At 47.2% G+C, this 27977-nt stretch overlaps 1 protein-coding gene across 1 annotated transcript; it reads left to right on the forward strand.

Moving 5' to 3' along the window:
* The first annotated feature begins 8609 nt into the window (after positions 1 to 8609).
* Positions 8610 to 27871, forward strand: ttc32 (tetratricopeptide repeat domain 32). Its single transcript, XM_070884392.1, has 3 exons — positions 8610 to 8761; positions 11925 to 12091; positions 26239 to 27871. The coding sequence occupies exons 1-3, from the start codon at positions 8643 to 8645 to the stop codon at positions 26364 to 26366; spliced, it is 414 nt and encodes a 137-aa protein (XP_070740493.1). The 5' UTR covers positions 8610 to 8642; the 3' UTR covers positions 26367 to 27871.
* Positions 27872 to 27977: the final 106 nt, after the last annotated feature.

Consider the following 27977-nt stretch of genomic DNA (forward strand, 5'->3'; position numbering starts at 1 on the left):
GGTTTTGAGCGTCCTTTTCATTAGCAGCTCTGCAGGTGGAACCCCTGTGAGCGAGTGTGCTTGGGATCTGTAGGCCAACAGGAGGCGTGATAAGCGGCATTGTAGGGAACCCCCTTGGATTCTGAGCATCCCCTGTTTGATTATCTGCACTGCTCGTTCTGCCTGGCCGTTTAAGGCCGGCTTGAACGGTGGGTGCCGTTCTAACATGGTTAATTCCATTGCCTGCCATGAAGTCCTGGAATTCAGTGCTTGTGAAGCACGGGCCATTGTCGCTGACCAAGATGTCCGGTAGACCATGGGCGGCGAACATTGCCTGTAGACTTACTACCGTGGCAGAGGATGTGCTTGAATTTAAACTGTCACACTTGATCCATTTGGAGTAGGCGTCTATTACAACCAAAAACATTTTTCCCATGAAAGGACCTGCGTAGTCCACATGGATGCGTGACCAAGGCTTGGCAGGCCATGGCCAGGGGCTAAGGGGGGCTTTCCTGGGCGCATTACCCAGCTGGGCACACGTGTTGCACTTGCGAACACAAAGTTGCAGATTTGCGTCTATCCCCGGCCACCAAACGTGTGACCTGGCAATTGCCTTCATCGTGACAATGCCCGGGTGCTCATTGTGGAGTTCTCTGATGAACACCTCTCTGCCCATCTGGGGCATGACTACGCAGTTTCCCCACAATAGGCAATCGGCCTGAATCGAGAGTTCATCCTTGTGCCTGTGAAATGGTTTAAATTTCTCAGGGCATGCCCTGTACATTGCTGCCCAGTCCCCATTCAGGACATATTTCTTGACTAGAGACAATAGCGGGTCTCTATTTGTCAAGACTTTAATCTGACGGGCTGTCACGGGTGAGCCTTCACTTTCGAAAGCTTCAACAGCCATGACCATCTCAGCAGCATGCTCGGTAGCCCCCTCAGTGGTGGGAGCCTGCTGAGTGCATCGGTGCAGTTTTCGGTGCCCGGTCTGTGCCGAATTGTGGAGTCATAGACGGCTAACGTGAGTGCCCACCTCTGTATGCGGGCTGATGCATTTGCAAAGGGATGTTAGGGGTTTGTGATCTGTCTCCAGCTCAAATTTCCTGCCAAACAGGTACTGGTGCATTTTCTTTAATGCATATACACATGCGAGCACCTCCTTTTCTACCATCCCATAGCCCCTTTCTGCCTGGGACAGACTTCTGGAGGCATAAGCTACCGGCTGTAACTGACCCTTGGCATTGATATGCTGCAACACACACCCAACACCATAGGACAACGCATTGCACATTAACACAAGTTTCTTACATGGGTCATATAGCGTTAACAGATTGTTGAAACATAACAAATTGCGTGCTCTATTAAAAGCCCTTTCCTGGCTGTCCCCCCAGACCCATTCACGACCTTTGCGTAGGAGCACGTGTAGTGGCTCTATCAGCGTGCTCAATTTGGGAAGAAAGTTACCAAAATAGTTCAGGAGCCCCAGGAATGAACGCAGCTCCGTCGTGTTACGGGGTCTGGGTGCTCTCTGGATCGCTTCCGTCTTGGACGCAGTAGGGCTGATCCCGTTTGCTGTTATCCTCATCCCCAGGAATTCTACCTCTGGAGCTAGGAAGACGCACTTCGCCTTTTTCAGTCGCAGCTCTACCTGGTCCAGTCTGCGTAGCACCTCCTCCAGGTTGTGGAGGTGTTTTTCAGTATCGTAACCCGTGATGAGGATGTCGCCCTGAAAAACCACCATCCCTGGAATCGACTTGAGGAGGCTTTCCATATTTCGTTGGAAGATCACGGCGCCGGGCGAATCCGAAATGGACATCTGTTCTACTCAAATAACCCCTTGTGTGTCGTGATGGTGGTCAGCTTCTTCGACTCACTCGCCAGCTCCTGGGTCATGTAAGCTGAGGTCAGGTCCAATTTTGAAAAAATTTGCCACTGGATAGCATTGCAAAGAGGTCCTCCACTCTCGGTGGCGGGTACTGCTCTTGGAGTTACACCCGATTGATGGTGGCCTTGTAATCACCACATATCCTGACCGACCCATCCGCATTGAGCACCGGCACAATCAGTCTCGCCCAGTCACTGAATTCGACTGGCGAGATGATGCCTTCCCTCAGCAGGTGGTCCAATTCGCCTTCTATCTTTTCCCGCATCACATACGGCACCGCTCTGGCCTTGTGGTGTACTGGCCTGGCGACCGGGTTTATGTGAATCACTACCTTGGCCCCCATGAAAGTGCCAATGCCAGGTTGAAATAATGAGTCAAATTTGTCCAGGATCTGTGAGCATGATACTCGCTCCACAGAGGAAATTGCATTGACATTGCCCCATTTCCAGTTCATGACAGCAAGCCAACTCCTCCCCAGTAGTGCGGGACCGTCCCCCGGGACAACCCAGAGTGGCAACCTGTTCTCCGAATCTTTGTGGGTCACGACTACCGTGGCGCTGCCTAGCACCGGAATGATCTCCTTTGTGTATGTCCGTAGCTGTGCGTCAATCGGCGATAATTTTGGCCTCCTGGCCTTGGATGCCCACAACTTTTTGAACTGTTTGATACCCATCAGGGACTGGCTAGCCCCCGTGTCTAGCTCCATTGATACTGGGATGCCATTGAGGAGCACGTTCATCATTATCGGTGGCGTCCTGGTGTATGAACTGTATATGTGCTCCACATGAACTCGCTGAACTTCAGCTTCCAGCGATTTCCCCCAGCGTTCATTTCTGCAATTTCTGCAGGTATTTTGCTCATCTCTGCAAACTCTGGCTGAGTGTGTGCCTCCACGCCTCCAGCATGAGCTGCTGTTTGAAACAAAAGGACCCTTGCCAGTCGATCGTCCCTGACTGCCCCTGTTATTGCCCTTGAGTGCGCCATTAACAGGTGTTGATGGCCCCATTACTGGCCTCATTGTCCCTTGCAATGGTGTGAATCGCCGTTCAGCTTGCCATTGTCTCTGTCGAACTCCCCCTCTGGGTTCGACTACATGCCCGATTGCCCTTGTCTGCCTGGAGAACTGTGTGCTGCTTTAACAATGTTGAATCTCTGTCCCAACCATTCCTTAACACAGTACCTCTCGTCTGTTCTGCTTGTGGCCATGCTCGCGTGGTTTAAATCCCAGTTTCTCGTCGCCGTTGATACATCCTTACTATACAGTATAAATGCACACGAGGCCCATGCTTGAGTGAAGGTCAGTCTGTGATCTGTCCTTTATTCCATAGCACTCAAGTGATGGAAGTGGGTAGAGCTCCCCCTTTTATACCTGAAGGTCTAGGTTAGGAGTGTCTCCCACAAGTTCACCACCTAGTGGTCAGTGTTCTCACAGTTTACAACTTAGGTCAGATTATACATGGGTTACAATGCTGGTTGAATACATGACTGAGAAGACCTCATAATTACTCCATTGACCCTTTGCATTAACTTGCATCTACACCATGCCGTCAACAACTGTACATCTCAACTATTCATTTGTCAACACCTACTGCAAATCATGCTATTTCTGTCATCTGACGATACAGTATCCAATACCATAATAAGAACACTCTGAAAACAGTACAACAAAAATGACACCAACTTTATTTCTCCCAAAATATGATCTGTGTGGCTAGTGTTTGCCACCCTAGTGCTTCCCCATGTATATCTGGTGTGCTCCACTACTTGATTTGCTACTTCCAAATGCTCTCCTAGTTGCTACAACATGTGAGGAGACTGGTTGCTGTGTATCTGTGAGATGTTGTAAGATTGAATTGACTCTTGATTTAGTGAGAAGGGGCTTCAGTTAGCAGGGCTGCAGGCTGTCCCACTTTGGCAACTGCAATGGTAGCCTGGCCCTGCAACTCTTTTTGGGAGAAAAAGTGAACATTAAATCAAGTGCCCCCTGATCTGGGGGACACTCCAAACATTTTTCAAGGCCCTTTTTTGTGCTTTTTTTGTGTTTTGTTTTGGGAGCCTGGCCCTGCAACTCTTTTAGGGAGTACAAAATAAACATTAAATTGTGCCCCCCGATCTGGGGGACACTCCAGACACTTATAACTGCCCGCTTTTTTTTTGTTTGTTTTTTTTGGCTTTTTTTTCCTTTTGTGATTTTTTTTGGGGGACATTAAAATCATATAATTTACAAGTGCCCCCTATAAAAGGGGAGGGGGACACTAAAAACCCAGCAATTAAAACAAATTAAACTTTAAAACATATAAAATCAAATTAAAATTTGGTTGCCGGGGGTGACAATGCACTCCAGTCCCTCCGGCACCCACCTCTCGAGCCTGGCCCTGCAAGCTTTCTCGCAACTGTGCAGCTGCTCAATCAGTCAGTTTGACAGAAGGGTGAAAAAAATGTATCTAGATTTGGCAGCTTTAATAATGGCCATGTTATGACTACCCGTGTCATTGGGTAGTGTCTCAACATGTCCACTAAACTACATGACAATGGATTCAAAGATAGCAATAAGATTATCGCTAAGCCTATCTAAGGAGACGATCGTGGGGCATTGATGAGAGATGCTAAGACCTCTGCCATAGTAGTCGGTGGGGGGCTAAGTTTCAGTTGTCCTAAGAGTTTCTATGCTTCAAGCTGTCAGTCGTGACTCAGTGAGTAGAACTCTTCCTTCTGAGTCAGAAGGTTCTGGGTTCAAGTCGCACTCCAGAGACTTGAGCACATAATGTAGGCTGACAGTCCAGTGCAGTACTGAGGAGAGTTGCACTGTTGGAGATGTCGGTTTTCGGATGAAACGTTAAACCGAGGTGCTGTCTGTCCTCTCAATTGGTCATAAAAAATCCCATGATACTATTTTGAAGAAGAGCAGAGGAGTTCTCCCTGGTGTTTTGGCAAATATTTATCCCTCAAGCAACAACACTAAAACAGATGATTTGGTCATTATCTTATTGCTATTTGTGAGATCTTGTGTGCAAATTGGCTGCTGCATTGCTTATATTACAACAATGACTGCACTTCAAAAGTATTTAATTGCCCATAAAGCATTTTGGAATGTCTTTTTTTTAATTTCAAAATATACTTTATTCATATAAAAAATTTGCACAATACATTCGAAAGCAGTTCAGTACATTTGGATGCTGACCGCAGTTCCGTTCAGTACATTTCTTTACTTTACATTTCAAGGTACAATTCATACAATCCAGGATACATTGTGGTACGTTCACCAAGTTACATTACATGTGTCACCATACGGGACACAGTGAGGGTACAGTTACATTTCTTTGCAACATACATTACTAAACAGAACTTGCATTATACATGGCACTGCATAAGTTTTTTCAGATCACGGTGCTCTATGTATACAAAGGGTTTATCATTGCAGCCCGAGGGGAGTTTTATACTGATACCAGCCCCTGGGTTTACCGTGGTGGAAGGGCTTTACACTGTGGCTCTTCCCCACCGTGCCTTTGCGGCGACTGCACCAATTTTTAGTGCGTCCCTCAGCACGTACTCCTGGATCTTGGATTGCGCCAGTCTGCAACATGCAGACATGGACATCTCCTTGCTCTGGAAGACCAGCAAGTTTCGGCAAGACCAAAGTGAGTCTTTCACCGAGTTGATGGCCCTCCAGCAACAGATGATGTCTGTCTCGGCGTGTGTCCCTGGGAACAGCCCGTAGAGCACAGAGTCCTGTGTTACGGAGCTGCTCAGGATGAACCTCGACAGCAACCACTGCATCTCCATCCAGACCTGCCTTGCAAAGGGGCAATCCCAAAGGAGATGGATGACTGTCTCTTCCGCATCACAGCCAACTCAGGGGCAGAGTGCCGTGTCTCTGAAACCCCGGCAGTGCATGAAGGATCTGACAGGTAGGGCCCTCCTTACCGCCAACCAAGCTACGGCTTGGTGCTTGTGTGAAAGCTCTGGCGATGAGACATTCTGCCAGACGAGTTTGACAGTCTGCTCGGGGAACCACCCGGCAGGGTCCACCCTCTCCTTCTTTCGTTGGGCGTCCAGGACCTTACATGCCGACCACTGCTTTATGGCTTTGTGGTCAAAGGGGTTTTTCCTGAAAAACTTTTCCACGAAGGACAGGTGGACAGGCATGGTACAACTGGTGGGGGCGTTTCGCGGCAGCGTGGCCAGATCCATCCTTCGCAACACCGGGGACAGGTCGAACCTCAGCACGTAGTGACACTTAGTGTTTGCGCACTGGGAGTCGGTGCACAGCTTGATGCAGCTGCACACAAAGGTGGCCATCAGAATGAGGGCCACATTAGGAACATCCTTTCCTCCACTGTCCAGAGATTTATTCATCGTGTCTCTGCGGACACAGTCCATTTTGGACCTCCAGACAAAGTGGAAGACGGCCCGGGTGACTACCGCAGCACAGGAGCGGGGTATGGGCCAGACCTGTGCCACGTACAACACCGAGAGCACCTCACTCCTGATGACCAGGTTCTTTCCTGCGATGGAGAGGAAGCGCGGCTTCCACCATCCCAGTTTTTGTTTCACTTTGGCAGTATGCTCTTCCCAGTTTTTGGCGCACGCCCCGTCCGCTCCGAACCATATTCCCAACACCTTCAGGTAATCTGGCTTAACAGTGAAGGGAATAAAGGATCGGTTGGCCCAGTTGCCAAAGAACATGGCCCCACTTTTGCTGTGATTTACCTTCACTCCCGAGGTCAGTTCAAATTGGTCGCAGATTGTGAGCAACCTGCGGACTGACTGCGGATCCGAGCAAAAGACAGTGACATCGTCCATGTACAAGGAGGTATTGACCTGAGCGCCTCCACTGCCTGGGATCGCCACCCCTCTAATGCTCGCATCCTTCCTGATGGACTCGGCAATTGGTTCGATACAGCACACAAACAAGACAGAGGAGAGGGGACAGCCTTGCCTGACTCCAGACCTGATCAGAAAGCTTTCACTTTCCCACCCGTTGATTAGAACTGTGCTTCTGATGTCTGTGTAGAGCAGTTGGATCCAATTGCGGATACCCTCCCCAAACCCCATTTTGGAGAGCACGTCCATCAGGTACGTGTGCGATATCCTGTCAAAGGCCTTCTCCTGGTCCAGGCTGATTAAACAGGTGTCCACCCTCCTGTCCCGCACGTAGGCAATCGTATCCCTGAGTAGCGCAAGGCTGTCAGAGATCTTCCTGCCGGGGACAGCGCAGGTCTGGTCCGGGTGGATCATCAGCTCTAGAGCAGACTTGACCCTGTTTGCAATGACCTTTGACAGGATCTTGTAGTCCACATTGAGCAGCGAGATGGGCCGCCAGTTTTTGATTTCCTCCCTATCCCCCTTCTGCTTGTAGATGAGGGTGATGATGCCTTTCCTCATTGATTCTGACATACTGCCGACCAGAAACATACCCCCGTATACTTCCAGCAGGTCTGGGCCCATCCAGTCCCACAGAGCCGAATACAACTCGACCAGTAAGCCGTCGCTTCCTGGAGTTTTACTCGTCGCAAGGGACCGGACGGCCTTTGTCATCTCTACCAGAATTAGCGGGTGGTCCAGACTCTCCCGTTCGCTGTCATCTAAGACCTCTGAGATAGACGACAGGAAAGACAGGGAGGCCACGCGGCCTGTGGGCTTGACGTCGTACAGCCCTGCATAGAAGGATTTGCTGATCCTCAGCATGTCGGGCTGTGAAGACATCACAGAACCACCTTCTTCCTTTAGGCTGCTGATCACAGAGCTCCCCCTGTGTACCTTTTGGAAGAAGAAACGCGAACACGTCTCATCCTGCTCAACGGAGCGGAAAATGATTTTGGAGGACTCTGAGGCAAAGAGCGAGGCTTGCTGGCCCTTCACCTCTTCGAGTTCCTCCGCGACATCGACCCCCATCGACTGCAGCAGGAGCAGGTTTTGCATACTCTTCTGGAGTTGGGACAATTCCCTCTGTCTCCCTCTCGCCTCCTGAACACCTTTGAGGATGAAGAACCTCTTGATGTTTGTCTTGATTATTTCTCACCAGTGCATTGGGGAATCACAGAGGGGTTTTACGGTTCTCCAACCTTTGTAATCCCTTTTGAGTTCCTCAAAGTTTTACGTTGAGCTTCCATATCCCTCTGCCAACTTTCTGGTCTTCCTGTGGGAGGCAGTCGGCCAGTCGGAGGCAGTGGTCAGAGAAGACGTGACGTCGGTGAATCTGATCTTGAGCATGTGGGACACAAACAGGAAGTCTATTCTGGAACGGACGGACCCGTCTGGTCTGGGTCTCATTTTGGAATGTCCTGAAAGGCACTATATAAATGCAAGTTCTTTCTTTCAACCATTTATGCCGTCCACGGGTTTGACAGTTCCCCCCCCCCCCCCCCCCAAGTTATTGTGAATGAGTTTGAGAAACCCTGTGGAAATTCAGTCCCATGGTTGTTTATGCTCCAATATAATGAAAGCTTAATTGCATTGGTCCCCGGTATTTATCATGGACCAAAAACAAATCTGACATCCCTTTATGGTGAGCACTACATTGCACAGTGTAGCAGTTTAACATATTAAATTAATTGTGAATGTTTTAAAACAAAAATGTAACATGTCAAGCCTTCTCTATCTCTCTTTACACTTTGGCTTCTTCAAAGTAAATTTCCTTGCGTTATTTATACATTGAGATACCGCAGGTCAAACAAGCCCCACCCTCCTGTAATGTATGACGTATTCCGGCTTGGGCCAGAAGGTCTGTCTGTTACAGGAAGTGAGACAGGAACGCGGAAGGAATGTGTGAGAAATGGAATGTGGGGCCGTTCTGAAAGAAGCAGAGTTGCAATTCCACAAGCAGAACTTCAGAGCGGCAGAAGAATTCTACACCAAATTCATTCATATTTGCACGGAAGGGGAATGGAAAAAGTGAGTCAGGATCTTAGTGCAGCGACGAGCACCCAGGGAATTGTGAGCAGTGACTTTATTAACGAACACAAGTCGGGCCGCTCTTTATACATAACACACTGCGTGGAATCTTCCGTACAGCTGCAAAATCTTCGGAGTGACGAGTGATAAACAGCACCAAACCCAGTGTTAAATAAAGCCAGTGAACTGCAGCTCGGACTATAACTTACAGAAAAACCCCTCTGTACATCACACCCAAAAATAGTCCATCTGAAGTGCGTCCATTGCCTCTCACTGTAATAATCATTGTTCAGCCATTTTTTTTTAGCAAAGTAAATCACTGTTACTTGTACATAACAACATAAAAAATAGAAGCAGGAGTAGGTCATTTGGCCCCTTGAGCCTGCTCCGCCATTCAATAAGATCATGGCTGATCTGATCATGGACTCGGCTCCACTTCCCTGCCCGTTCCCCATAACCCTTTACTCCCTTATCACTCAAAAATCTGTCTACCTCCGCCTTAAATATATTCAATGACCCAGCCTCCACAGCTCTCTGGGGCAGAGAATTCCATAGATTTACAACCCTCTGAGAGAAGAAATTCCGCCTCATCTCAGTTTTAAATGGGTGGCCCCTTATTCTCAAACTATGTCCCCTAGTTTTAGTTTCCCCTATGAGTAGAAATATCCTCTCTGCATCCACCTTGTCGAGCCCCCTCATTATCTTATATGTTTCGATAAGATCACCTTCCATTCTTCTGAACTCCAATGAGTATAGGCCCAACCTACTCAACCTATCTTCATAAATCAACCCCCTCATCTCCGGAATCAACCTAGTGAACCTTCTCTGAACAGCGTCCAACGCAAGTATATCCTTCCTTAAATACGGAGACCAAAACTGCACGCAGTACTCCAGGTGTGGCCTCACCAATACCCTATACAGTTGTAGCAGGACTTTTATACTCTATCCCCCTTGTAATAAAGGCCAACATTCCATTTGCCTTCCTGATTACTTGCTGTACCTGCATACTAACTTTTTGTGTTTCATGCACAAGAACGAGAGGTGGGCACCGGAGGGACTGGAGTGCATCATCACGCCCGGCAACCAAATTTTTATTTGATTTTATGTTTTTAAGCTTAATTTGTTTTAATTGCCGGTGCTTTTAGTGTCCCCCTTCCCTTTTATAGGGGGCACTGGGGAAAATTGTGATTTTAGTGCCCAAAAAAAACCCAAAAAAAGAAAGAAAAAAAAAAGGGGGGAAAAAAAAAGGGCCTTGTAAATGTCTGGAGTGTCACCCAGGTCGGGTGGCACCGTTTAATGTTTTATGTTTTTGCAGGTGAACTCCAAAAAGAGTTTCATGCACAAGAACCCCCAGGTCCCTCTGTAGTGCATTTTCTCCATTTAAATTATAATTTGCTTTTTTATTTTTTCTGCCAAAGTGGATAACCTCACATTTTCCCACATTATACTCCATCTGCCAAATTTTTGCCCACTCACTTAGCCTGTCTATATCCCTCTGCAGATTTTTTGTATCCTCACAATTTGCTTTCCCACCCATCTTTGTATCATCAGCAAGCTTGGCAACATTACACTCAGTCCCTTCTTCCAAGTCATTAATATAGATTGTAAATAGTTCAGACCCCAGCACCAATCCCTGCTGCACCCCACTAGTTACTGTTTGCCAACTGGAAAATGTCTCATTTATCCCAACTCTCTGTTTTCTGTTAATTAGCCAATCCTCTATCCATGCTAATATATTATCCCCAACCACGTGAACTTTTATCTAGTCCAGTAACCTTTTTACGTGGCACCTTATCGAATGCCTTCTTGCAATTTAGTATACTGTATTTGCTGCTCACGATGCCATCTCCTTTACATTGGGGTGACTAAACACAGATTGGGCGATTGCCTTGCTGAACACCACCATTCAATCCACAAGCATGACCCTGAGCTTCCGGTCATTTGCCGGTTGAATTCTCTGCCCCACTCCCACTCTGACCTCTCTGTTTTCGGCCTCCTACACTGTTCCAATGAAACTCAAGGAACAGCAACTCGTCTTTAGATTAGGCACTTAACAGCCTCCTGAGCTCAACATCGAGTTGAACAATTTCAACAACTTGTTTGATACCAAGCCACATAAGGAGAAATTAGGGCAGGTGACCAAAAGCTTGGAAAAAGTGGTAGATTTCAAGGAGGAAAGAGAGGTAGAGAGGCGGAGAGGTGTTAGGCAGGGAATTCCAGAGCTTAGGGCCGAGACAACAGAAGGCACGGCCACCAATGGTTGAGCGATTATAATCAGGGATGCTCAAGAGGGCAGAATTAGAGGAGCGCAGACATCTCGGGCAGGCGGGTTGTGATCATAACCTTGCTCCTATTTTTTTTTGGACAGCAGGCGCTGGTAATGACTATGCTGTTGCCATTTACAGCTCCTCTAGACACATCTTTTGTTTCTTTGCATGTCCCATTACCACCTTGTACCATCATCACTTTTGTCATTTAATCACTTCTGCCTTCCACCTGATCACAGACCTTCCCTTTTGTTTTTTTCTCCCATCCCCCTTTCCCCTGTGTCTGTACTTGCTTATAAACTGTTAAATCTCTAACTTCCGGTTCTGACGAAAGGTCATCGACCTGAAACGTTAACTTTGTTTCTCTGCACAGATGCTGCCTGTGTTGCTGAGTATTTCTAGCATTTTCTGTTTTTATTATGTATTTTCAATTTTTTCTGTTCTTTCATACTTCCAGAATTGAGTTTTACTTTTTATTTCAATCAAACAATTGTTCATCTTGAGTTTCTCTTGAATATTTACACAACAAGGTGAGTTAAAAAAATCAATAGAATAATACATCTAAAACCCATTTAACGTGCTATTTTCAGTCCTCATCCATACAAGATAGTGTTAGACATTTCCTGGTTACAAGTGCAATCGCTTGTATTCAGCTCCTCAAAGACAAGCCAATTCAGCCTCACAAGAAGGCACTTGGTGCATTTGACCCTGGGATATTAGTGGTCATTTTCTGAGTTGCCTTACCTGCCAAAAGCACATAGCAGAAGTTTGGCCATGTGATGCATATGATTTTCCAACCATTTATTGAAATTTAAAGTCAGAAAATTACTCCACAGCTTGTAAGATTGATGTTAATAACATCTTTGTAACTTAAAATACTGTTCTTTCTTGTTCAGCAAGTGTTGTACCAAGGACCTGGCTAAAGCATACAACAACAGAGGCCAAATCAAGTACTTCAGAGTAGACTTTTATGAAGCTATGGATGATTACACATTAGCAATTCAAAACAAAGAAGATTTTGAAGTTCCATATTATAATCGAGGACTGACACGATATAGACTGGGTAACATTTTTCTTTTACAGTCTACATGTGTTTCCATAGTAGAATAGTGAAATCAATTTTGTGAGATTAGATTGTGAATCATATGTTTTTGATATCTACTGTTTGAAATTCTGCCTTTAAATTGTGTTTAACTGTACCTTTGATCATACTGGTAGTTTGGCATTGGTAAAAATGTCCTATTTTCTTGTCTGCCTTTCAGGCATTTTAGTCTGGATTTTCGGCTGCCTTGCGCCTCTGTTAGCACCCCGGAGGGACGATAAAAGTGTCTAAATGCTTACCGCCGGGCGGCCAGCTTTTACCACCCAGCCGGCAAATTCGACACAGGGTTTCCGGGAGCGCAAAAACTTCCCCCACCCCCCGCCCTGTAGTTTCATTCAGATCATGATACTTATTGGTATGCAACATTCCGCTGGTGCCCCAATTGCAAAATTAGTTGCTACCGCCGCATTTAAAGTCTGCCCCAAGTGACGCCTGAAAAACCAACCGGTCCCACGGTTAAGTAGACACTATTTGCTGCATGTTTAAATTGAGGGAGAAGGATCTTAAATCGGAGGTCACATTGATTGCAATGTTTGTGCACAGCACGCTGCGTGAAGCTCAGACTTTAAAGCGGTATCTGCCTTATAATCTCAGTGAAATATATTAATGGGGGCATTACTAGTTCTCCAGCATATCCTGCTCTATGCTATTGTTAAGCGGCGTCAAGATAGAAGTGCTCTTGGGTATGTTGGCCCACAGATGAGGAGAGGCCGAAGTTGTCTGAGGAGGAGGGTTTACCCCTCACAGGTTTACAGGCAGCAACACTCATACCTCCAGCTCTCAGGAGCAATGTGTGAGAAGGCAGCATTTCCAAAAGGAAGTGCTGACAGAGATATGCCATCTCCTACAGGCAGACCTGCAGTCTTACAGTGGCAACAGGACTGCGCTGCCCATCGCAGTGAAGGTAACTGTGGAGCTGGCCTTCTATGCCTCTGGCTCCTTCCAGGCTGCAGCAGGGGACATATGCAGCATCTCTCAATATGCTGCACATCGCTGCATTCGCCACATCACAAGGGCTCTGTACGTCCGCAGAATGGACTTCATAATGTTCCCAATAAGCAGTGAGAGCCAGAATGAGCGGGCATGTGGGTCTGGCAGAATTGTGGGCTTTCCAAGGGTTCAAGGAGCCATTGATTGCACACATGTGGCCTTGCGAGCACCATTACACAATGCAGAGGTGTTCAGAAACCGAAAGGGATACTGTCATGTTTGTAACCTCACATAACTGTAACCTTTATGAAACAACACTGTACACTGTATACACCTAAGAAATGCACACCTTGACCACAGGGGGTGAACTTGTGGGAGACACTCCTCACCTGGTCATCCAGGTATATAAAGGGAGGTCCCACGCAGGGTCATCACTTCTTGGTCCTGTGAATAAAGGTACAGGTCACAGAGTGACCTTGTCTCCAGTATGTGCCTCGTGTTGATTTGCTGTAGTGTGTAAGGACACAACATTTGGCGACGAGAAATGGGAATCAACGACTCAAGAGAATGGCCACCGGTAGCACGGAGGAACGGTACTGTGTTGGTGAGGACTGGGACGATTTCGTTGAGAGGCTCCAGCAGAGCTTTGTCACGAAGGACTGGCTGGGAGCGGCAGCGGCTGACAAGCGAAGGGCGCATCTACTGACCAGCTGTGGACCTAAGACGTACGTGCTGATGAAAGACCTGCTTGCACCCGAGAAGCTGGTGGACAAGACCTTCGAGGAGCTCAGCAAACTGATCGATGAGCACCTCAAACCGGCGAGTAGTATACACATGGCCTGACACCGATTCTATACGCACCGACGTCGGGAAGGGCAGAGCATACCGGACTTCGTTGCGGACCTTCAGCGCTTGGCCAGCCTCTGTAAGTTCACAGACGCCTGCAGGGGGGAGATGTTACGGGATTTCTTCATTGAGGACATTGGTCATGCCGGGATTTTTAGGAAGCTAATTGAGACCAAGGACTTGACCTTGGAAGCAGCGGCATTGATGGCTCAAACCTTCATGGCGGGGAAGGAGGAAACCAAGATCATATACGTGCGCAACTCTGCTCCCAATGTGGCGATGGAGCAGGGAGTTAACATGGTAAACGCGACTCAGAACCCCGCAGGCAGGCGAGGGCAAGTCAACACCAACCAGGCAATAACAGACTCTAGGGTGGGTCCGCAACAGAGACAATGGCAGGTTGAACAGACATTTACACCATCACAAGGGACAATACGTCCCGGGATGGGACCATTGACATCCACAAACAGAGTGCTCAAGAGACAATCAGAGAGGAATGCCTGATAACAGCTCTTTTGTTCACAACTATCTCAGCTCATGCTGGAGGTGCGGGGGCAAACATGCTGCGAAGACCTGCCGGTTTCAACAATTCATCTGCAGAAATTGTAACTTGAGTGGACATTTAGCCAGGATGTGCAGGAAGCCCGCAGCGAGGCTGGTTTACGAAGTGGATGAACCACAAGAGTGGTCTGCAAGGCAGGGGTATGCCTGGGACAAAGCAATGGACGCTGAAGTTCACTGGGTCCAGGTGGCAAACATCCACAGCTCATACACAAAAACGCCACCTATGATGATGAGAGTACTGTTAAACGGCATCCCGGTACGCATGGAGCTGGACACAGGAGCCAGCCAGTCACTTATGAGTATCCAACAATTCGAGAAACTGGCCACTCAGAGCTAGCAGACCCAAACTAGAACGCATTGACACGCAATTACGGACGTACACCAAAGAGATCATCCCAGTGCTAGGCAGTGCAATGTTGGTGGTCACACATAATGGATCTCAGAACCGGCTGCCACTCTGGATTGTCCCAGGAAATGGTCCCGTGCTTTTGGGGAGGAGCTGGCTAGCTGAGATGAACTGGAAATGGGGGAATGTGCACGCCATTTCATCTGTGGAGCGAAGTTCATGCTCACAGGTCCTACTAAAGTTCGAGTCATTATTTCAACCTGGCGTCGGGACTTTCAAAGGCACCAAAGTAAGGATACGCATCACCCCGGACGCCACACCAGTGCACCACAAAGCCAGAGCTGTGCCATTTGTGATGCGAGAGAAAATTGAGAGTGAGTTGGACAGGTTGCTAAGAGAGGGCATAATTTTGCCCATTGAATTCAGCAATTGGGCAAGCCCTATCGTCCCTTTTCTAAAAACGGATGGCTCGGTCAGGATCTGTGGTGACTACAAGGCCACTATCAACCGAGTGTCCCTTCAGGACCAATACCCGCTTCCGAGAGAGGAGGATCTTTTTGCCACGCTGGCAGGCGGCAAGCTGTTCACCAAGTTGGACCTCACTTCGGCCTACATGACCCAGGAACTGGCCGAAGAATCCAAGCTACTGACCACCATCACCACGCACAAGGGGCTGTTTGTCTACAACAGGTGTCCATTTGGCATTTGTTCAGCAGCCGCTATCTTTCAGAGAAACATGGAAAGCCTGCTAAAATCCATCCCCGGAACAATCGTATTTCAGGACAACATCCTTATCATGGGTCGAGACACCGAGGAACATCTCCACAACCTGAAGGAGGTGCTACGCCGACTGGACCGGGTAGGCCTGCGACTAAAGAAGTCCAAGTACGTGTTTTTGGCCCCAGAGGTCGAGTTTTTGGGCAGGAGGGTTGCCACAGACGGGATCCGGCCCACAAAATCCAAAATGGAGGCGATCCGTTGCGCGCCCAGGCCCGGCAACACGTCAGAGTTGCGTTCATTTCTGGGACTATTGAACTATTTCGGGAACTTTCTACCGAACTTAAGTACATTGCTGGAGCCGCTACACGTGCTCCTGCGTAAAGTTGCGATTGGTTTTGGGGGGACTGTCAGGAATGGGCTTTCAATCGGGTGCGGAATCTTCTTTGTTCTAATAAGTTATTGAACCTGTACGACCCCTGTAAGAAATTGGTTTTGACATGCAATGCATCATCCTATGGGGTTGGGTGCGTGTTGCAGCAGAGTAATGATGAGGGCCAACTCCAACCTGTGGCTTATGCCTCCAGGTCACTCTCCCAAGCAGAAAGGCGGTATGGGATGGTTGAAAAGGAAGCACTCGCATGTGTCTACGGGGTGAAAAAGATGCATCTGTACCTTTTTGGCAGAAGGTTCGAGTTAGAAATGGACCACAAGCCATTAACATCCCTGTTGTCCGACAGCAAAGCTGTCAATGCCAATGCGTCAGTTCGCATAGAGCGATGGGCTCTCACGCTGGCTGCGTATGACTACACCATATGGCACCGGCCAGGCACCGAAAATTGCGCTGACGCGCTCAGCAGGCTTCCACTGGCCACCACTGAGGGGGCAGTGGGGCAAAGCGCTGAGATGGTCATGACTGTCGATGCTTTTGACAGCGCAGGCTCCCCCATCACAGCACATCAGATAAACAGAAATCCCCTCCTATCTCTGATTAAGAAATGTGTCCTGACTGGGGATTGGGCGCCCGCACACGGAGCTTTCCCTGAAGAGGTCAGACCGTTTCACAGACGGATGGATGAACTCTCCATCCAAGCCGACTGCCTACAATGGGGCAGCCGGGTAGTTATGCCCCAGAAGGGCAGGGAGGCATTCATCAGGGAACTCTACAGCGAGCACCCAGGCATTGTGCTGATGAAGGCCATTGCCCGGTCACATGTATGGTGGCTGGGAATTGATGCAGACCTGGAACACTGTGTTCGTAGGTGCACGACGTGTGCCCAGCTGGACAATGCCCCCAGGGAGGCCCCACTCAGCCCATGGCCCTGGCCCACCAAGCCATGGTCACGTATTCACGTAGACTACGTGGGCCCGTTCATGGGAAAAATGTTCCTCATTGTTGTTGATGCGTACTTGAAATGGATCGAGTGCATCATATTGAATTCGTGCACGACATCCACCACATTGGAGAGTCTGCGTGCGGTCTTTGCGACCCACGGCTTGCTGGACATCCTAGTTAGCAACAACGGCCCGTGTTTCACTAGCTATGAATTCCGGGAGTTCATGTCGGGTAATGGCATCAAACATGTCAGGACAACACCGTTCAAGCCGGCTTCCAATGGCTAGGCGGAACGTGCGGTCCAAATCATAAAGCAAGGCATGCTCCGGATTCAAGGACCCTCCCTTCAATACCGTCTATCGCGCCTCTGGCTGGCCTACAGGTCCCGACCGCACTCGCTCACGGGGGTCCTGCCAGCGGAACTACTCATGAAACGTACACTAAAAACTCGGCTGTCCCTCATTCATCCAGTCTTGTCAGACATTGTTGAGGGCAAGCGCCAGTCCCAAATGAGTGCCACGACCATAACTCAAAGGGGAGATGGATAGAAATCGATGATCCAGTATTTGTTCTGAATCACGCTGTGGGGCCCAAGTGGCTCGAGGGTACTGTAATTGGTAAAGAGGGGAATAGGTTCATAGTGGTCAGACTCAACAATGGGCAGATATGCCGCAAGCGTCTGGACCAAGTAAAAAAAAGGTTCAGCATGGACACTGAGGAACCTGAGGAAAATCATGAAATGCTGCCCACACCACTGCCAATGAACGAGCAACAAGAACCGTCAGCAACATGCACAGTCCCTGCGGTCAGCTCGGACGAGCCGGAATCACCATAGGTGAAAAAGATGCATGCCAAGGCTCAACAACCAGAGCCCCAACTGCGGCGCTCCACGAGAGAATGTCGACCACCTGAAAGACTCAATCTTTGACCCAAAGACGTTGGGAGGGAGGTGATGTCATGTTTGTAACCTCACATAACTGTAACCTTTATGTAACAACACTGTACACTGTATACACCTGAGAAATGCACACCTTGACCACAGGGGGTGAACTTGTGGGAGACACTCCTCACCTGGTCATCCAGGTATATAAAGGGAGGTCCCACGCAGGGTCATCACTTCTTGGTCCTGCGAATAAAGGTACAGGTCACAGAGTGACCTTGTCTCCAGTAGGTGCCTCGTGTTGATTTGCTGTTGTGTGTAAGGACACAACAGATACCATTCCCTAAACGTGCAGCTCGTGTGCGACCACACGTAGTGCATCCTGACAGTGAATGCCTGCTATCCAGGGAGCGTATTCATCCTGCATGAGAGCACTATCTCACGATTGTTTCGGCCACCATGGGAATAGCACGGCTGGCTGCTCGGGGACAAAGGATACGGCCTAGCCACCTAGCTCATGATGCCCCCTCCACAACACCACCACAGAAACGGAGCAGTGCTACAATGAGAGCCATGCGGTCACCCACAACATCATTAAACAGACAATTGGGGTGCTCAAGCAGCGTTTCCGATGCCTGGACCGCTCTGAAGGCAGCCTTCAATACTCCCCTCAACAGGTCTCGGAATTCCTTGTGGTGTGCTGCATGTTACATAGCTTGACCATCATGAGGGGCCAGAAAATGCCAATGGGGATTGCAGTACCACCTCAGGAGGAGGAGGATGATGAACAGGAGCCTGGCGAGGCCCCGAATGAGTCACACCATCCACGGAGGAGACAGCGTCGCAATGCTGCTGGACCAAGAGCCACACATTGACAGCTCATAATGGAATGGAGGAAACTGAGCGATGCAGCTACTACTGGCCAAGCTATGTGCCATAATGGCACATCTCCGGTGAATTTTGCAATGATACACAATCATCATCATCATCATTGGTGGTCCCTCGAACGAGGATGACTTGCTTCCATATGAGTTCACAGATGTTTCAATGAAGGACCCATTATTCCAGTCCTGAACTCCAGTTGAGGGGGTGGAAGATACCTGTGCATGGATTTTTTTAACGTGTGGTGACCGTTGCACATCAGCCACCACACGGGCTTGACAGAGATAGGCCTTTATCCAGTGGCAAAGGTTAACCACGACGACTGGAGACCTGCTCTGCTGCACGGACCTAGAGTGCACACATATCGCAGTGTAGGTTGGCCCGTGCTGCCCCTGGGCCCTCGGCTCTTCTGGGCCCCGTACCCTCATTTGCCGCACCTCTGCCACAAACATTCGCCGCACCTCCACCACGATACTATATGCACTATAACAGCCCAGACTGAATTGGTCCCCATTCTGGCTGAGCAGAAAAACGATCAGAAAATAGCTGAATGGACTGTCTGTGCTGTACAACTTATGTAATTCTATGTAAAAAAAAATGAAGTTAGACACTACAATACACAATACACCAATGGCAAATGGTCAAAGTCACATTTTACTGAAACAAACAAACACCTTCCCCCCCCCCTGGCCCTGTCCCCCACCCCCCAAGAAAAAAACAAACAAAATACAATGTCCTGTTGCAAAGCACTCAACAACAATGAACTGCAGCAATGTACCTTAAATATTTACAGGCGGGATTAACAATTTTCAGTGCATGTCCCCATCGTGGTCCCAGTCGTTAATCCGACTTGGCTTAGCTTTCCGCCCCACTAACCTTTACCTCGCTCCTACGCCTACTGCTCCTCCTCAATGATGCCTCAGTGCCTACAGCAAGGCTGCTTGAGGGCTGCTGTGTGTGTGGGCTAGGCAGTACAGATGGCTACAAGGACGCCCTGGACCAGCTCTGGGCCTGGAAGATCCAGCTGCGGACGCCTCCGCCTCAGCATCGGCGACAGCAGTCTGTGATGTCTCGGGGGTAGACCACGTTACGTGCAAGGTCGGAGTGGCAGTGGTGGAAACCGGAATGCTGTCATCTTGAGGGAAAACAGCACCTTCCATTTCCAGTGGACCAGTGCTACTCACACGGGGCAGAGCGTCAGCATCCGGAGCACGATGTGTGACCACAACTTGCTGGCCTGCTTCGGCACCGTCACTTCCCTGCTGGACAGTAGGGAACACAGAGAGGACAGCAGGTCAGCAAGTTGTGGTCATACATCGTGCTCCGGATGCTTAGCCCATCTGCCTCTGTGAGCGGATGCTTAGCCCATCTGCCTCTGTGAGTGGTCAATGATGGGCTCGCTGGAGTCCTGAGATACACCAGCAATGCGTGAGGCAGCCTCCGCCACTCAACAAGTGCAGTGATGCTCTGCGGGACCCTACCCAATGCACCCATGAGGTCACAGTGCATATCCGTGTTCTCCCTGGACATAGTCACCAAGTCCAGGTCCATGGGTGTTAAAGGGTGTTAAAAAAACAAGCCTGAAGTCTTTGTGTCTTAATGCAAGGAGTATCTGTAATAAGGTGGATGAATTAACTGTGCAAATAGATGTTAACAAATATGATGTGATTGGGATTACAGAGACGTGGCTCCAGGATGATCAGGGCTGGGAACTCAACATCCAAGGGTATTCAACATTCAGGAAGGATAGAATAAAAGGAAAAGGAGGTGGGGTAGCATTGCTGGTTAAAGAGATTAATGCAATAGTTAGGAAGGACATTAGCTTGGATGATGTGGAATCTATATGGGTAGAGCTGCAGAACACCAAAGGGCAAAAAACTTTAGTGGGAGTTGTGTACAGACCTCCAAACAGTAGTAGTGATGTTGGGGAGGGCATCAAACAGGAAATTAGGGGTGCATGCAATAAAGGTGCAGCAGTTATCATGGGTGACTTTAATATGCATATAGATTGGGCTAACCAAACTGGAAGCAATACGGTGGAGGAGGATTTCCTGGAGTGCATAAGGGATGGTTTTCTAGACCAATATGTCGAGGATCCAACTAGGGGGAAGGCCATCTGGGTGTTGTGTAATGAAAGAGGATTAATTAGCAATCTTGTTGTGCGAGGCCCCTTGGGGAAGAGTGACCATAATATAGTGGAATTCTACATTAGGATGGAGAATGAAACAATTAATTCAGAGACCATGGTCCAGAACTTAAAGAAGGGTAACTTTGAAGGTATGAGGCGTGAATTGGCTCGGATAGATTGGCGAATGATACTTTAAGGGATTGACAGTGGATGGGCAATGGCAGACATTTAGAGACCGTATGGATGAACTACAACAATTGTACATCCCTGTCTGGCGTAAAAATAAAAAAGGGAAGGTGGTTCAACTGTGGCTATCAAGAGAAATCAGGGATAGTATTAAAGCCAAGGAAGTGGCATACAAATTGGCCAGAAATAGCAACGAACCCGGGGACTGGGAGAAATTTTGAACTCAGCAGAGGAGGACAAAGGGTTTGATTAGAGCAGGGAAAATAGAGTATGAGAGGAAGCTTGCAGGGAACATTAAAACAGACTGCAAAAGCTTCTATAGATATGTAAAGAGAAAAAGGTTAGTAAAGACAAACGTAGGTCCCCTGCAGTCAGAATCAGGGGAAGTCATTACGGAGAACAAAGAAATGGCAGACCAATTGAACAAGTACTTTGGTTCGGTATTCACTAAGGTGGACACAAACAACCTTCTGGATATAAAAGGGGTCAGAGGATCTAGTAAGAAGGAGGAACTGAGGGAAATCCTTACTAGTCGGGAAATTGTGTTGGGGAAATTGATGGGATTGAAGGCCGATAAATCCCCAGGGCCTGATGGTCTGCATCCCAGAGTACTTAAGGAGGTGGCCTTGGAAATAGTGGATGCATTGGCAGTCATTTTCCAACATTCCGTAGACTCTGGATCAGTTCCTGTGGAGTGGAGGGTAGCCAATGTAACCCCACTTTTAAAAAAAGGAGGGAGAGAGAAAACAGGGAATTATAGACCGGTCAGCCTGACATCGGCAGTGGGTAAAATGATGGAATCAATTATTAAGGATGTCATAGCAACGTATTTGGAAAGAGGTGACATGATAGGTCCAAGTCAGCATGGATTTGTGAAAGGGAAATCATGCCTGACAAATCTACTGGAATTTTTTGAGGATGTTTCCAGTAGAGTGGACAAGGGAGAACCAGTTGATGTGGTGTATTTGGACTTTCAGAAGGCTTTTGACAAGGTCCCACACAAGAGATTAATGTGCAAAGTTAAAGCACAAGGGATTGGGGGTAGTGTGCTAACGTGGATTGAGAACTGGTTGGCAGACAGGAAGCAAAGAGTAGGAGTAAATGGGTACTTTTCAGAATGGCAGGCAGTGACTAGTGGGGTACCGCAAGGTTCTGTGCTGAGGCCCCCCTGTTTACATTGTACATTAATGATTTAGACGAGGGGATTAAATGTAGTATCTCCAAATTTGCGGATGACACTAAGTTGGGTGGCAGTGTGAGCTGCGAGGAGGATGCTATGAGGCTGCAGAGTGACTTGGATAGGTTAGGTGAGTGGGCAAATGCATGGCAGATGAAGTATAATGTGGATAAATGTGAGGTTATCCACTTTGGTGGTAAAAACAGAGAGACAGACTATTATCTGAATGGTGACAGATTAGGAAAAGGGGAGGTGCAACGAGACCTGGGTGTCATGGTACATCAGTCATTGAAGGTTGGCATGCAGGTACAGCAGGCGGTTAAGAAAGCAAATGGCATGTTGGCCTTCATAGCGAGGGGATTTGAGTACAGGGGCAGGGAGGTGTTACTACAGTTGTACAGGGCCTTGGTAAGGCCACACCTGGAGTATTGTGTACAGTTTTGGTCTCCTAACTTGAGGAAGGACATTCTTGCTATTGAGGGAGTGCAGCGAAGGTTCGCCAGACTGATTCCCGGGATGGCAGGACTGACATATCAAGAAAGACTGGATCAACTGGGCTTGTATTCATTGGAGTTCAGAAGAATGAGAGGGGATCTCATAGAAACGTTTACAATCTGACGGGTTTAGAGAGGTTAGATGCAGGAAGAATGTTCCCAATGTTGGGGAAGTCCAGAACCAGGGTTCACAGTCTAAGGTAAGGGGTAAGCCATTTAGGACCGAGATGAGGAGAAACTTCTTCACCCAGAGAATGGTGAACCTGTGGAATTCTCTACCACAGAAAGTTGTTGAGGCCAATTCATTAAATATATTCAAAAAGGAGTTAGATGTAGTCCTTACTACTAGGGGGATCAAGGGGTATGGCGAGAAAGCAGGAATAGGGTACTGAAGTTGCATGTTCAGCCATGAACTCATTGAATGGTGGTGCAGGCTCGAAGGGCTGAATGGCCTACTCCTGCACCTATTTTCTATGTTTCTATGTCTGCCTGTCTGAGCAGGACTACTGGGCCGACTCACCCAGACTGGAGCTGGCCTCCGAAGCTTCCCTTCCCACTCGGCGTTGCTGTAGGCCACTGGGGCCAGGAGCCTCAGACTCATTAAAGCCCTCAAAGGAAACGTCGTTCCCCCCAAATTTGTGTCCCCACTCGATGGGACTGATGGGGTCTCCGCACTCGGTGGGACTAATGGGGTCTCCGCACTCGGTGGGACTGATGGGGTCTCCCCACTCGGTGGGACTGATGGGGTCTCCACACTCGGTGGGACTGATGGAGTCTCCACATTCGGTGGAACTGATGGAGTCCCCACACTCGGTGGGACTGATGGGGTCTCCCGCTCAGTGAACACACTTTCGTCCCCTCTGTTCTCATCTCCCCCGTGCCCAGATGTCGATGGCTCAAGGGAAGGTTACTGCGCTTCTGGCTGGTCATCTGTAAGCACAAAGCAACAGACGTGTGGTTGGCAGCAGGGGAGGGGGCAGGTTGATAAGAGGAAGGTGGCATTGGACATCTATATGGGCAAGGCCACTTGATATTAGCAGGCAAGGAACTCACATCAATCACAAAAGCCATTCACATACCATCACTACCCGTAGCGGGCTCGGCCTCGCCGCTGGCCACCAGGCGAACTGGGGTGCCCATGAGGGCCGACACTCACTGCTCTACCTCGGTGAGGTCCTACAGATCAGGCTCTCTGCCTCCGATCCGCTGCTGCTTCCGCCGATTATGCGCTGACTTGGCCTACAATAAGAGCAAGAAGAAGGATTGAGTAAGTGTGCAGCTCCTCTTATGCCACATGTGCCTTCCATAGTAGAATAACTGCCACTGTCTGGAAGTGCAAATGACCTGATGGCTTGCTTCCTAGGGTCTTAGAGAAGTAGTGGCAGGGATTGTGGATGCATTGGTTGTAATTTACCAAAATTCCCTGGATTCTGGGGAGGTCCCAGCAGATTGGAAAATTGCAAATGTAACGCTCCTATTTAAAAAAGGAGGCAGACAAAAAGCAGGAAACTATAGACCAGTTAGCCTAACATCTATGGTTGGGAAAATGTTGGAGTCCATTATTAAAGAAGCAGTAGCAGGACATTTGGAAAAGCAAAATTCGGTCAGGCAGAGTCAGCATGGATTTATGAAGGGGAAGTCATGTTTGACAAATTTGATGGAATTCTTTGAGGATGTAACGTACAGGATGGATATAGGGGAACCAGTGGATGTGGTGTATTTGGACTTCCAGAAGGCATTTGACAAGGTGCCACATAAAAGGGTACTGCACAAGATAAAAGTTCACGGGGTTGGGGATAATATATTAGCATGGATAGAGGATTGGCTAACTAACAGAAAACAGAGAGTTGGGATAAATGGTTCATTCTCGGGTTGGCAATCAGTAACCAGTGAGCTGCCGCAGGGATCAGTGCTGGGACCCCAACTATTTTCAATCTATATTAATGACTTGGAAGAAGGGACTGAGTGTAACGTAGCCAAGTTTGCTGACAATACAAAGATGGGAGGAAAAGTAATGTGTGAGGAGGACACAAAAAATCTGCAAAAGGACATAGACAGGCTAAGTGAGTGGGCAAAAATTTGGCAGATGGAATATAATGTGGGAAAGTGTCAGGTCATGTATTTTGGCAGAAAAAAATCAAAGAGCAAGTTATTATTTAAATGGAGAAAGATTGCAAGTGCTGCAGTACAGAGGGACCTGGGGGTACTTGTGCATGAAACACAAAAGTATAGTATGCAGGTACAGCAAGTGATCAGGAAGGCCAATGGAATCTTGGCCTTTGTTGCAAATGGGGTGGAATATAAAAGCAGGGAAGTCTTGCTACAGCTATATAAGGTATTGGTGAGGCCACACCTGGAATACTGCATGCAGTTTTGGTTTCCATATTTACAAAAGGATATACTTGCTTTGGAGGCAGTTCAGAGAAGGTTCACTAGGTTGATTCCGGGGATGAGGGGGTTGACTTATGAGGAAAGATTGAATACTCATTGGAATTCAGAAGAATGAAAAGTGATCTTATCGAAATGTATAAGATTATGAAGGGGCTTGACAAGGTGGATGCAGAGAGGATGTTTCCACTGATGGGGGAGACTAGAACTAGAGGGCATGATCTTAGAATAAGGGGCCGCCCATTTACTTTGTTTTCTTTTTACTCTTTCTAATCTTGGTGGTGTCCTACATTATGGTCCTTGATACGTCGTATGTTGACTTCTCAACATGGAACAAAAAGGTTCCTAAAGGCTACTTCCTACTATATTGCTGCTTCTTTTGGCTTGGACTGCTAGTAAAGATCAGTGTTAGCTGCTATATAGTAGGACTGATCTTGCCAGTCCTTTGAGGAGAATGCACAGTCTACCACCTCATGGCTAGACAGAAGTCTGTTATCATTCATCCAGTAAGGGCAGGTTACGTTTGAATGGCAATGAGTGCTGAGATTTATACTGCAGTTGAAAGTTCACTATCATTAAAGCCATCATGCTATCTTCAGTAACTCTTTCAGATATTTATTTGGTTGAAAAATATCTTGATTGAGATGAAAAAGTGGTTTATTTGACAGGAATTTTGCATTTTCACTGCAATAAAAAAACTAAATATGAGTCACTATCACTGCTTTATAATATATTGGTTTAATTTGTATTTGCAACAACTTTCTGCTGTATCTGATCATCTTCATTTATAGACAACACCTCCAAGTTGCCCTCCGGGTCATACACTATCCTTACTTGGCCATACATTGTTGTTCCTTCATTGCTACTGGATCAGTATCGTGCAATTCCCTTCCTCACACGATTGTGGGAATACCATTACCACAAGGTCTGCAGCAGTTCAAGGAGAACTAGGCATGGACTATAAATATTGCCTTGTTGTGTCACTCACATCCTGAGAACAAATTCAAAAGAAAATTATAATCTCTCGCATCACATTATTATTTTGTTATTTGTGACAGAATGCTCTAAGGGATTTTTAATCAATTGTCCCTTTTAAACACAAGATATTTTCACATTTTCTTGTGAAAAATGGCCACTTTCTAAGGTCCACAGTAGTTTAATCAGTTCTGAAAAAAACAGCACATTACTACATAATAGAAAAAACAAAATTAACTTGCAATTTTTTCCTTTCCAGGATTTTTTGACCAGGCATTGGAAGACTTCAAGAAAGCATTGGCCTTGAATCCAGACTTTAAAGATGCTAGATTGAGTCTTGAACAGACACTAATAGATAAAAAAGAGAAAGAAAGTAAAGGATGCTAGAGATGCGGCAGCTAGATGATAAACATTGGTTTGTGTTTGTGTGTACCATTTTTTTTAATTAAGCAATGTCAAAAATGATTTCCTGAATAAGTTTTAGTGTAAGTTTAATGTTAGTGAAGGCATGGCTTAGAGATTGCACAGATTTATATCTCTGCTATGAAATCTTACATTGTAAACTTTTACTAAATGTGGCCTACAACTTGTCATCTTTATTTTTGATTTTATGCTGCTACTTGTGGATTGATGCAAAACAGTTTCTACTTCAAATCAGGGAAAAAGGCTAAGTATAACTTGGAAATCAGATCAGCACACCACCTTCTGCATCCAGGCTGGAATATGAATCTAATCTAGCTAACCAGGGTGAAGACCAGGACACCATATAGTCATGCTGCAAAATGGCGTTATGTTGCCAGGTGCACCCTGACAGTGTTGTCACGTCAGGAATGCCCAAAGCATTGGTTGGCACATGACAGTTCTTTTCTCTCTCATAAGCAAGTGCAGATTTTTTCACTTTTCTGCTCCACTTTGCATAAAATATTGGTAAATTAATTTCCTTATATACTTATAACTTTATTTTTGACCTTGATCAATTTCTTTTTAATAGAAGTTTGTAAAGTTTTCTAGAAATGTAAATGTACATTGTGTACTTTCTTCCTTAAGTTCATGCTTTAACTTTGTAAACCAGGTGCTAGTGCGCTATGCGCTTGCACGCATGAATGTTCGGATGCTTGTGTCGCCACACCAACATCACTGTCCTGCACGTGTGTTAAGTGAACCACTGCTTTCAGAGCTCAAAGTTTGTCACCATGGAGGGACAGTATGCTTGCTATCCAGCTGCTACATGCTAACACTTAATTGGACCTAACATTCTGGCAGAAAAAGTACGTTTGAGTGAAAGATGGTATAATGTCAGCAGGAAGTGCTAGAAGACTAATCGCTCATGTTTAATATTAGCTTAAGGATTGCTACATTCCAAAAAGGAATAAAGAAGGCCACCAGGAAAGGGGAATAAAACCAATATTTGCTTGTTTGGTCATTAATTATGAGCCCAGGCAGCATTTTGCAGCTTTTTTTTAAAACTTAACTTTAAATAAGACTCCTACCTGTTTCTGTTTAGTTCTCCATCCTCCTGTTTTCCATTAAGCCTCGAATCCCTGTAACTTTAATGCATTATGGTCTAAAAAACTAACCCCAAGATTGTTTCTTTTAAGTCTGCCAATAGACTGAACACTGGTTTGTTCTGGTCATGTCATTAGAGTAAACTGTAACAATCAGGTTGACATTCAGTAGCCAGAATTGGTCCGGGAATCTGACAGGATAACTCCTCAATGGGGCAGGCGGATGAGACTTGCTTTGTTGTAAGCATTCAAGGAGTTTTCCTGTTCCCTTTGTTATTTTTGTACCCAAAGAGAGTCTGAGTTAAAAATTCAGCAAAACATTGCAGGCTGCTGTATTGTCAGCTACCTACTACTTTTAATAAACCTGTTAATAGTTTGTAAGTTAAACCATGGTCTGATGGTGTTTCTTCTGCGAGGATCTAATGTCTAAGATCACAAAAGGGCTTGCATCATATCTAGTAAACTAAATACAATAACAAGTGTTTCTGTTTTA

Source organism: Pristiophorus japonicus, chromosome 7 (assembly GCF_044704955.1).
Source record: "Pristiophorus japonicus isolate sPriJap1 chromosome 7, sPriJap1.hap1, whole genome shotgun sequence".
Lineage (NCBI taxonomy): Eukaryota > Metazoa > Chordata > Chondrichthyes > Pristiophoridae > Pristiophorus > Pristiophorus japonicus.

Coding starts and splice junctions, on each gene's coding strand:
- ttc32 (XM_070884392.1), top strand. CDS start 8,643: ATGGAATGTGGGGCCGTTCTGAAAGAAGCAGAGTTGCAATTCCACAAG. Junction 8,762..11,924: donor ACGGAAGGGGAATGGAAAAA/GTGAGTCAGGAT, acceptor TTTCTTGTTCAG/CAAGTGTTGTACCAAGGACC. Junction 12,092..26,238: donor ACTGACACGATATAGACTGG/GTAACATTTTTC, acceptor TTTCCTTTCCAG/GATTTTTTGACCAGGCATTG.